Below are 12,611 nucleotides of genomic sequence, written 5' to 3'. Positions count from 1 at the left end.
AATTATAAAAAAAAGTTAGTATTATATAAAAGAAAGATTAATTAAATAATAAAAAGTACTATTCATCATGCTTCCAATAGTAGAATACTAGTAAAATGGGCCCGCGCGATGCTGCGGGGCTTCTGGGTTGCGCATTCATAGTTAACGGAGCGTTATGTATTTACAGAATAGATAGTACCTAGGTGTGTGTATGTATTAAATATATCCGAGATATTTAGCGGTTTTTTTAGAAGTGTCCGTTTCGCGTATAGTTAGTCCCGTTGTGTTCATAAGGTTTTTTTGAGTTGAACGGTGTGTTCGAAAAAATTTAACGCGAGGCGAGCGGAAATATATGTCCCGTTGAAAAAATGGGTGAAGTTTAATTAAGATTTTTAATTAAAATATTAAGTTTCATGTTTAACCCCTGAAAGAGGGGTTGGATTTGAAATATTGGACCATAGATCATTTAATTCATCGAAAACTGGGCTTTTAAAGTTTCGTAAGAGGGCATTGTGTTAAATTACCTATATAATCTAATATTTGTGTTAAATTACCTATATAATCTAATATCGAGTGTAATTTAGTCAATTATAAAAAAAAGTTAGTATTATATAAAAGAAAGATTAATTAAATAATAAAAAGTACTATTCATCATGCTTCCAATAGTAGAATACTAGTAAAATGGGCCCGCGCGATGCTGCGGGGCTTCTGGGTTGCGCATTCATAGTTAACGGAGCGTTATGTATTTACAGAATAGATAGTACCTAGGTGTGAATATGTATTAAATATATCCGAGATATTTAGCGGTTTTTTTAGAAGTGTCCGTTTCGCGTATAGTTAGTCCCGTTGTGTTCATAAGGTTTTTTTGAGTTGAACGGTGTGTTCGAAAAAATTTAACGCGAGGCGAGCGGAAATATATGTCCCGTTGAAAAAATGGGTGAAGTTTAATTAAGATTTTTAATTAAAATATTAAGTTTCATGTTTAACCCCTGAAAGAGGGGTTGGATTTGAAAGTTGGGAGAAAGTTGAGGGGGTGTTTGGTTTTTTTTTTTTCCCTTTCAACTTTCTCCCAACTTTCATGTTTAACCTCATAAAAGTACCTTTTCCAGGTGTTTCAGTTATAAAGTAAGTGTTCCAACCCAACGGTGGGACCGTTGCTTGAAACAAAAGCCAATATTTTGGAACGTCTTGGGGTGAAATTCCCAAATAAGCCTCAGTGTAGAAGCTTCTTAAATCGCCCGTTACGTTATTGAATTCAATGAATTGTGCTTCAATGTGTTACCCTCGTTGTCTTGTACAACAACATTAGCATCTTTGACCTATAAAGTCAAACAAAAAGGTTTCAGAAGTACACAAAATGTTAATACTACTATTTGTTCATGCCACTTATATACTCACAGGTATCTTGATGACATCTTTTCGATTCCATCCAAGAGGGTTATAAGCGACGACAACCTAATTAACGGAAATAATAAAGTGAATTTATTATAAATATTTAATTATTAATAGTGGAAATTTTGGAGGCGTATTACCAAACTCTTCCCGGAAGGAATGTTTTCTGTTGGTGGGCAATAGCTGATATTTAGTAGCGGACACTGCGACAAAAGTAAGAATTGTCAAGTTTCGATTATACGCAACACATGAATCTTTGCACAAATCAGAAGAACAAATTTGTACGTATTGGAATTTTTAAAAATGTTAGATAAGTTCGAAGTGTCACCTGAGTAAATGTGGATGTGGATATAGTACTGCAATTACTGGAAGTTGATGTTAGGCATGATAAAGCAGAACTAACAACGCTCTCGGCCTTTTGATAAAGAATTAATACAAATAATTATAAGAAATTAATAGATACATAATATAATATATAATTGCATGGAAATTGTAGTTTTTGAAAGATGAATCAAAGTTGTACCTCGAGAGCTCCAATTGCTAACCGTTTTTCATAATCATTTGTTGTATGTTGTTTAGCGGTACCAGTAACTGCATCATGATGTTGTGTGATTCCTAATGCATCTCCGAGACTATAAGTAGTGGGACCTACAGTTCGTCTTCCTGCTAGATACTCAAGTTGTCTTGCTGCCTAATTTGTAACCAAAAAAGTTTCTGAATAATTGTTGGGATACGTTTTTGTAGAAAAAATACAAAAACATTGTACAACTCGACAGAAAATGTTGATCAATAATGGTGATATTGAAAATCCATATACTTAATTTACCAAATAGTATCCGCTTAATGAACGTATGTATCCTTTGAGAGCAGGACGACTTGTAAAGTAACCGGTCCAGTAAGAATCTTTGCCATCCGCATATCTGCCGTCAGAAACAACCATGTTAATGAAAGGCTAGTGATATATCCACTCATGTTTTTGATAAATCTACCTTTTTCATGCATTGAGTACTTGTACGGTACAAGTACTTATTGCATAGTAGTGTGGATTATATAAACATGAGTGGATATATCATCATGAAAGGTAAAAACTTCAATGACTTTATTCCTAGCTTTAAATAATTGAAAAAAAAGCTCACGGGAAATAGTCATCGGTTTTGAGCGGCCAAGTCACATTTGAAGCAAGTTTTGCATCGGTGTATAAAGATGGTGTGGAATATAACGCATTCACTCGACCATCCTGCAATTGTAAGCAGATTTATAAATGCTTCAAGTAGAGTTACATTTATATAAATAAATAAACCTACAATATAAAACTGAAAACGTACCTGCCTTTAAAACAAAAAGAAAAAAAAAAAAAAAATGAAAACGTACCATGTTAACATAGTGAATTAGCTTGTCCATTTCCTTGAACCACGACTCTGCATATTGGTATCGAAAATCATCTCCCATTGTCCACATAATATGATTCGTCCTTGTAACATTTGCCTATTCGATGCATATTCTAAAATATCATCAATCAAATATTCAATAGGAAAATAAATAAATAGATAAATGCTTACTTGAGTCAATGCAGCATCAACAAAATCGTTAACTCGTTTCTGAACGTTCATGTCAAAGAGAAGAGGGTTGTCCTGTGATGTCACCATCATGAAAAATGAGACGTTATTGGAACGAGAACACAAAATATTTACTACTACTTAATGGAAGTTCACTTTGTTAACAGTAACAGAACCTGAACGGGCTCAAATTGTTCGCTAACTTCAAAATCAAAACCATCAGGTGCACTGTAGTGTCTAGGAAATGCATTGGTAAATATTTGAGACGATGAACCAAATGTTTTGGACCCATGCCATATGACTTCAAGACTTTTATCAACCTTTCGCTTTGCTCTATCTTGGTAGTCAATCCGTGCAAAATGCAAGGATTCAAACCCGAGCTGTATGAACAACATAACCATTCATTTAGCAAAATATAGCAGGTGTCAATTTTAACCCATTTAGTGGATTTTGATATTGGTTAATCCCTAATGGGTCAAATGGGTAGAACAAACATAGCTAAGAAACAAGTCAAACGAATCAAACTGGCCAAAAGTTGGTCATAGTGTATTTTAAGCATAAAACGTCCTCGAAAATTTTATAAAAAAAAAAAATAATTTTGTTAAACTTTTAGCATTAGTAATTATTTTTAACATACTATATATCTATAATGTCTTTTAATGTGGACTATAAGATATTTTGGGTTGACCCGACCCAACCCGTACTGAAAATACCCATTTTGATCCAAACCTGTTTGAAACTATTACCCAACCCACCCATTTTGCCACTGAACTAATTCGATCAATGGTAAGAAAGATATGTCTTTTACAGTGGACAACGAAATCTTTGGGTTGACCCGACCCGACCTAACCCGTACTAAAAATACCCATTTTAAACCAAACCTGTTTTGAACTATTACCCAACCCACCCATTTTGCAACCGAACTTATTCGATCAAAGATAACCAAAGATCTAGATTTACCTCGGCTCCTAAAAGATAGGCCTGAACAGCAGAATGCCCAAAGGGATCTATCTGCCAACCAACTCGAGGAGTTACATTAAAATTAGACTTTATTAAACTATGACCCAAAGTAGTTTGATCAATCATGTCTATGTAATGTGTAGCTGCTTCATCATGCATACACCACCCTCCATTTCTGATTCCACAATTGTTTCAGACATCAGTTTCTGACAAACAGACAAATTGGGAAAGTAACAAAAAATATTATCAATTTTACAATATACATTCATACACGAATTCTAGTCGGCCTGCAGTAACCAGCTTTTTCACCTCTGCCTGGATATCCCCACTTTGCACTAGCCACCATCTTTTGAAAAAGGCCTGTTTTACATTTTTTTTTTTTGGCGAAAAAACAGAAATTAATTAAAATTAGATCTAAAAAGTGGCACTATTGATTCTGATCCAATAGCGTCTGATTGAAAGATCCTAAGATTTAATTGACTCAACTATTGAGGCTAAACCCAGTTACAACACAATACATTGCACAAATACACACCAACTGAAAACAAACTCATAAAACAACAAATGAAACTCCCCTAACAACCTGACCCTAAAACGGCGCCAAAACGTCAACCAAGGCCCTAAAACATCCAACGAAGGTCAGTTTTACATGGATCACTCGTTCAAAGGTGCAACGATTACATACAGAAATCCGTTTTTAACTGTTATCTTCTTCTTGTGTAAACAAATTTACTTTTATCTCAATCAGCATCTCTTATCATACCAATTTCTTACAGGATACACATATCATGAAAAATTAATCATAAACATAATTAAGTATTACATGGACTATCAATATAATCGTCAGTTTACGCAAGCTTAATTAGAATATCTATATCTTCAACACTAGATTTCAATCAATTTTTGTATAAAATTTGAAATATATATATATATATCTGATCAATTGAGGTTCATACCATCTCTGCAAATATGAATTTCCTATTCGGGTCACGAACCAGTGACATGACAACCGAATCCAATACATTTTCAACACAAGCACCCTAAAAATCAATACATCAAGAACACATTCAAAAGTCAGATCACACATTTGACCTCATTATAATTATAAAAATCAATTTAAATGCACAACAAACTTCAACTTTAATTTAGAACATCTTAAACCTGTATACTATTATTGGATCCAATAAAGTACTGATCAACTGTCTTTAACCAACCCACATCATCATGTGAATGTGGAACCAAATGCACATTCAATTTCCCCTCAACAATTCCACTTCCAGTTTCATACCCACAAATCACTTTACAAGAGAAAACAACACAGGCTACAAATAACCATAAAAGGTCAAAACTTTTTAACAAATTAACCATCTTCATCCCCAAAATTAAAGAACCCTAATACCATTCATATATTATCTACCCAATTCCACTTGTTTTATCTTCTACCGACACATATATAATGCAATATGTATAAAGTAATGCTATATTGAAAGGCCATTTTGTCATTAAATTAGTGGGGTACCAACAAAATCAAAACTTTGGTTTTCCCTCGGCCGGCTGATTACTCCAACTTTGAATGGAACAACAATTTTAGGATAATATTAAACTTTTAGTGGGTCCTTATATTGTTTGACCCCTATCCAAAAATATTTATCTTTTCAAGATTTACAGTAACATGTGGTCGGTGATTGTGTCAGCGTATGTGTGAAGAATGAAGTATGAAATACATGGAATAACATGTGCTTTTTCATGGGACGTTGTGTACCAACTTCTATAAGTGGCAGAGTTTGAGTTTCAGTTATTAAAGGAAAAGAAGTACTCCGATAATCCCTAATAATCCTTGGGTAAGCAAGCTTTGTTGCTCCTTTTTTATTTCAAAAGTTCCTATACAATTAGGCCTAACATTCATACTAGGGATGACAATAATCACCCGATCCAGTGGATATTCACCCGATCTACCCGATTTTAATAGATATGGATGAACTTAAATGGATATGGATACGGATATGGATGAACCTAAATAGATATGGATATGGATATGAATGAAAAAGTATCATCCATGGATATATCTATTAAAACCCGAAATACATATATTAATACATAAATATAGATATATGTATACACGTCTAATATTAAAAATGCATTTACTGTTACACATACATTTTGCTTGCAACCATATAATATATTAACTATGATATTTTATAATAAAACACCTATATCTAACAAGATAAACATACAAATTACACATTTAATTTGTCATAATCTATGTTTGATGGTAAATTCAACAAATTGTGTTCTATTTTCGACAAAAAGTACACTTTTTTGTAGATATTCGGAAATATTATAACAGTTTTTGAATATCCAACGGATATCCATTAACCCGCTTAATCCAGTGGATATGGATATGGATGGATGAACTGAAATTAAATGGATATGGATATGGATGAACAAAAACTAAATGGATATGGATATGGATACGGCACCACCCGATCCATATCCGATCTATTGCCATCCCTAATTCATACCTATTTACCTTGTTCATTGCGGAGTATAAAAATATTTTGCAATTAAATACACCGAGGAATATTAACATGAAACTAATTTTTAAGTTGAGATTCAAAGGACCAATTAGAGTGCGACATGTAACGCGATAATCACATGTGATTGGAAAAAAAAATTGAAAAAAAATATTCTTTTTCAAAAAAAAAATTTCCAAATTTTTTTTTCAATCACATGTGATTAGATTTGACATACAGTAAATCACATGTAATTCTGCATGTCAATCACATGTGATTGTAAAACTCAATCACATGTGATTCTGTATTTCAAATCCAATCACATGTGATTGGAAAATTTTTTTTCAGTAAAATGACGGATAATGACGAATTTCAGTAAGTTTGTGCTAAAACATTCAAACACCAAGTTTTTGATCAAAACTTGATCAAATCACCGAATTAAAGTCTGAAATTTTGAAGATATGATCACGAAACGCTAACAAACCTGATCAAGTCATCGAATTAAACTCTGTTTTCGGTGGAAATTTTAAAAAAAAAAAAATTTAGATTTTTTTTCAATCACATGTGATTGAATTTGATATGCAGAATCACATGTGATTGAGTTTTACAATCACATTTGATTGGATTTGATATGCTAAATTTAGAAAAAAAAAAAAAAAATTCAAATTTTTTTTTTTTCAATCACATGTGATTGTCGTGCTACATGTCGCGCTCTGATTGGTCCGTCAGATTTCAAGCAAATTATTGAATTTAAGAGATTACAACTCTAAATACACTATCGCTGAATTCTCGAGTTTTTCTTTTAATGGAAAGGAAAGGAAACATACATATTAAAAAATAACAGTGATTTTCGAGTTTTTATTTTAAGTGCAAAAGAGAAGAGAGTAGAGGATTAGAAATGATAGTATAGTTATATTTTGTTAACAATACTCTCCGCCCATATTTAGACGGATTAGGAAGGATAATAAAACACTCTCATCCCCTTTCTTTTCTACTTCTTTAAGCTGAAAAAAGAACTCGAGAATACAGTATATATTAGTGGAGAGGGACCCTTTTTCTCTCAACCTCATTTATTGTGCCGAACGGCACTGTTATGAAAACTTGTCTGACGCACCCACACCAGCGGAAGCGAGGATATAATTGTTTGAGACAAAGTTGCGAGAAATAATAGAAAAACAATATAAAGCAATACAAAGTTTTTGGCGCCGTTGCCGGGGATCGGATTTTCTGTCTGTTAAGGTGTAACGACCCAAACCGTTATCCAACCGAAAACGCAGGAAGAAATTTTTTATTTTTTTATAACAGTAGGGTGCGCGGCGCGCAACCCACCTTGTGCGCGGCGCGCACAAGGCCATTCAGCTTCTGTTCGGATTTTACATTTTTGCGTTAAAGATCAATCGCTTCCCGACGCTTTTAGACTAAACGGTTTTCGCAACACATTATAATAGGTAAAACTCACACGTTTTTATAATAAAACAAGTTTTACGACGCCGGGCCCACATCGTCCCGTTTTATGAATTAAGTACGAAATACAATTTTCGACTACATGTTTTTAACACAACATAAAAGCCGAGCATGGCGATTGGGGATACGCTACCAAATCCTAATCAAATCCAAAAGAAAGTCTTCTAAAGCAAACTATGCGAGTCCACTAGTTCCCACGCTTACCCGAGCCACCGCCTCCATGCAAATCTATAAGAAAATGTAAACAACGAGAGGGTAAGCTAACGCTTAGTGAGTGAGAATATACTACATACATATATATATGCATAAAATGGACACGCCACACAAATAATCAAATAACACATACCGGAGCATCCACGTATAAGGCAAACTAAGCATACCATTCAACCGCTATATAACAAGCTAATAATCAACAAGTAAGTTCCCCAACGACGATATGAACCACTCCAACAAGCTATACCCGGAGGGTTAGCTACATCACAACGATACAACGATATATATAACAATAAAGCGTACAACGACCAAGGTTAACCCCTTAACCCAATACCAAAAGTCAATTACCACAATGAAGATTGGCCGAACTACACGAGCCATAGTAAATCCGCATCCACACGAGACTACTATCTTCATTACCACAACAACATCGAGGTTGGCCGAACTACACGAGCCTTAGTGAATCCGCAACCACACGAGATCACTACCTCAATAAGATGACCGAAACTACACGCGTCATCGTGAATCCGCATCCACACGTGATCCACTTCTCCAATCACAACTCAATACCAACCCTTCGCCATTGGGGTTGTATAATCCACATCACAAGCATATGTGATAACGTACACACAAAGTGTGCACCTCGCCAAAGGTGGTCAACCAAAACGCACAACCGTGTCAATTGGACCTATATACAAGTCCATCAAATCCACCTATATGTGAAGTGAGCTCTATAGCCGAGAATCACTTCACTCGACCCGCACCCATCCTACACATACATATGCACATAGGATATTAACACTCACCTTGTCGTCTTGATGAATGCTACCGAATAATCCGCAACTCGTCGATGGAATGTACCTATTCCAATATCACAATACAAGTAACACACTTAGAGTGGATTTACAAACCAACTCAAAACGACACTTAGTGCAATTTCGACCAATTGCACTTTCAAGCACAAAACTCGCCCAAACTAACCAATAATCACTAACACAAGTGAAAATGGTCCTAATACGCCTATTAAACTCAAACACAAGTGTTAAACACTTATCATTCTCAAAATCACCCATAAACCCTAATTTTGACTCAATTCAAAATTAGTCTTTCAAATACACTAAAATGGGTTCCAACACTTCCATAATCACCAAACCTAGTGATTAAACCCAATTCCAAGTCCTAAATCATGGCCAAGCCGGTTTTCAACCCAAAACTCACCAACAACAACAATAAACCCGATTACTAGCATCAATGAACTCACTTCAAGAGTTTAAATGGGTTTCTCTACAATTCAAGTTCAAACCCTAACTTTGAATATCAAATCAAACATTGAAATTCGGAGTTAGAACTTACCACATCAACCAAAACATAGCTAGGAACGAGGTGAACAACTTTAACACTCGAGCTTTTGATCAATTCGAGCTTCTTCTTCTCCAAAACCCTAATTCTCTCTCTAGAACTCTCTCTCTCTAAGAATGGATGAGAGTGTTGAATGGATGTGAAAGTGATCCAAAATTGGATCCAAACCAGCTGATAAGCTCTCAGATCCGTCCTCAAGTGAAAAGACCAAAAAGCCCCTCATTAAACTCTAATTAAAACGAAACATGAAAACTGTCCCAGATGGGGTGCGCGTCGCGCACCCTTGACCTTGCGCGGCGCGCACAGTGGTCAGAACAGCCTGCCAGTTTACAAATTGTTCCACGCTTCACACACTTGATGTACACCAATAATACTCTATGTACAATAAATATTAGGGTCTTACAACTCTCCCCCACTTAGAATCGATCACGTCCTCGTGATCCTCGTCACGTAACCAAACGGACCCACACTCAATGGTCCTCGAATATACGTTCCAAACCGACTTCTACCACAATTATCATAAACCCGAAGATTAATCCATTTACCAATTACATACGTGCACGCATTTCGGGACATGCAATGCACACAACATCCGAAAACTACCACGATCGCTTGACATGCGCGGAACCGTCATGATTCCTTCCAACTTCTCTAGGCAATTCTCCTCAATGAATCGCCTTTAACACTAAATCTTCATCCGCGATTTATTAAATCCGCAAATTCGAGCACTAAAACTTGCCCAATCCCTCACATCGGGAAAAACTCAACCAATCTCTTACCGAGATATTAATCCCTTAGCGTACCCTTACCAAGGACAATGCTAAAAGCAACCAAGTCTCAACCTAAGGTCAACAACCCGAACGATGAAGACCGAATCAACAAGAATCCTTACGAATAACACTTAACACTAAACATCACTTGTAGTGCGCAACACGACCAATACGCAATTATCATAAAGTCGTAAGCAAACGACTAAATCTGCTAGCGCCCCAAATGACTATGGCAACGCAAATCTCAAGGTGTACAAAATCGACTATTGTCACACCCGCAACAACATGTGAGCGAAACACGGCTGTCGCATCACTAATCACACAACATGGTCCTCACGACCCCACCACTGGTGTATAAACAACCAATAGTTCACAACACAACCACATGAAGGCTGGCCGAAAACTACACGCGCCTTAGTGAATCCGTACCACACGCGACTCACTACCTCCACCGCACAACAATCGGGGTTGGCCGAACTACACGCGCCCCAGTGAATTCGAACTACACGAGAATCACTATCCCAAAAGAATGACCGCATCCACACGTGTCATTGTGAATCCGAACTACGCGAGACTCACTTCCTCAATATAATGAGCGCATCCACACGTGTCATTGTGAATCCGAACTACACGAGACTCACTTCCACAATAAGATGACCGAACTACACGCGTCACCATGAATCCACATCCACACGTGATCCACTTCCCAAATCTCAACACAGGAATGGTACTCCCATTCCCCATCGGTACTTTCATTTCCCGATAATGTTATACCATACCGATATAACTCTACTCCCATGGCGAAGTTAGTGGACCGAGTCAATGGCCATAACCCACTAATCACACACGCTCTTTAGGCCTCATACCACGAGTAGTGTAACATCACGCACTGCTACACCACAGTGAATCCTAACGGATACCACTAACCATCATCACACGCTCTTTTGGCCTCAAACATCGAGTAGTGTAACATCGCGCACTGCTACACTATAGTGAATCCTAACGGAGATTCACTAACCATCACCCCGAACGAATATCCATTAGTGTACTTAACACCGCGTAACACTAACTCCCAGGTGGTGTCTTAATACCGCGACTAACCCACCCAAGTAAAATCCATCATACACGTACACGCATCATACGTATTCTTACACAACGCCACCACAATCAAGCAAGAACCGCCCATACCGCACATAGGCACAAAACAAAAATTCTCTAGAAGAGAATCCGACACGCACATCCCTTAACCGAGGGATCTCACTTGCTCGTCAAACACGTCCATTATCTCTAATTGAGATTCATCACATTACCGCCTCGGTGATAATTTAAATCCAAAACCATGAGTACAATTTATTCCAAATCGTACTTTTACTACAATCGACCAACGTAGGTCTCAACGCTAGCTCCGAATCCATACGAGCATCGTCCAATATCAATACACTAGAACGTCTTCGTTTGAGAGTTCAAACTCCCCCACTTAGAACTCCATTCCATAACCACATCACGATACCTTGCTCCAACCTTGAGCACACGTAGGAATTTAACCAATCCTTAAACACTTCGAGTGAAGAGTTCACCACAATTACACAAACTTTAATCTTACAATCCTCCGATTGCTCTAGCTTGTCAATTTTCCACCTAGTCACTCATGTACCTAAGGGTTTCTCTCCAGTACCCTAAGTACAATGTAACCGCAACATCATCAGAGTCGAATACCACGCTAATAGATATGAACGAGGCACCTAACACCGCGTCGCGTAGACTCCATTACCAACATACATCGAGATCAAACACTGGATCTTTAGGGTTTTATCCACCCGTCGAACCTCATGGTTCCTCAACTTCAATACGAAAGCAAGCATGCGCTTAACGACCAAACACCAAAGCCCATTCCCAAGGCTTGGTAGAAACATTTCCCAACACTAAGGAATGCTTGGTTGCACCAAGTCTTACGCCCTTCGCCCATTAATCAAAACGTCACCGTAGGGTAATTCCATTAGGAATGTCACCCATAACAGAATATGCACAACATAAATGCTTTCAACAAACTCATACACAACGACACATAATAAATATCCAATGACATATTTATTAAAATGAAACGTACCTTAACGTCTCCTTGCGGCATTCGCCTTCGCCAACTCGGGACAATCCGGCTTGCGATGTCCCTCTTTATGACAATAGTAGCACATTCCATCATCACTTCTCGGCATTGTGCACTCCCATAACTTGTGGCCCCTAACACCACAATTGAAACATCTAGGCGCACGAGAACTCGTCATGCCTTTCTCTATATTACCCATACTCGCACTTGCACCCTTAGTTTTCTTACTTGGAGCACCATACAAATCAACCCTTCTCTTACTTGAAGGCTCACTAACCTTCGATCGCGAATATGATTCGAA

At 37.1% G+C, this 12,611-nt stretch overlaps 1 protein-coding gene across 1 annotated transcript; it reads right to left on the bottom strand.

The window, feature by feature from the left end:
* Nucleotides 1-1,084: 1,084 nt before the first annotated feature.
* LOC139850554 (alpha-mannosidase-like) lies at nt 1,085-5,607 on the bottom strand. The gene is made up of 14 exons (XM_071840120.1): nt 5,049-5,607; nt 4,844-4,927; nt 4,159-4,247; nt 3,888-4,062; nt 3,104-3,307; nt 2,931-3,002; nt 2,743-2,856; nt 2,508-2,608; nt 2,198-2,291; nt 1,895-2,062; nt 1,700-1,786; nt 1,512-1,574; nt 1,378-1,434; nt 1,085-1,298 (listed from the first exon to the last, which is right to left on the bottom strand). The coding sequence occupies exons 1-14, from the start codon at nt 5,259-5,261 to the stop codon at nt 1,221-1,223; spliced, it is 1,599 nt and encodes a 532-aa protein (XP_071696221.1). The 5' UTR covers nt 5,262-5,607; the 3' UTR covers nt 1,085-1,220.
* Nucleotides 5,608-12,611: the final 7,004 nt, after the last annotated feature.

This window comes from Rutidosis leptorrhynchoides, chromosome 5 (assembly GCF_046630445.1).
Source record: "Rutidosis leptorrhynchoides isolate AG116_Rl617_1_P2 chromosome 5, CSIRO_AGI_Rlap_v1, whole genome shotgun sequence".
Classification (NCBI taxonomy): Eukaryota; Viridiplantae; Streptophyta; class Magnoliopsida; order Asterales; family Asteraceae; genus Rutidosis; species Rutidosis leptorrhynchoides.
The sequence above is the reverse complement of the archived record's forward strand: the minus strand, read 5'-3'. Positions and strand labels throughout refer to the sequence as shown.

Bases quoted from the DNA above. Each gene is read 5' to 3' on its own strand.
- LOC139850554 (XM_071840120.1), bottom strand. From the start codon at position 5,261: ATGAAGATGGTTAATTTGTTAAAAAGTTTTGACCTTTTATGGTTATTT. The intron at 4,248-4,843 runs GTATGAACCTCA...AATGTAAAACAG, and splicing joins AATTCATATTTGCAGAGATG to GCCTTTTTCAAAAGATGGTG. The intron at 1,575-1,699 runs GTGACACTTCGA...CTTTTGTCGCAG, and splicing joins CCACATCCACATTTACTCAG to TGTCCGCTACTAAATATCAG.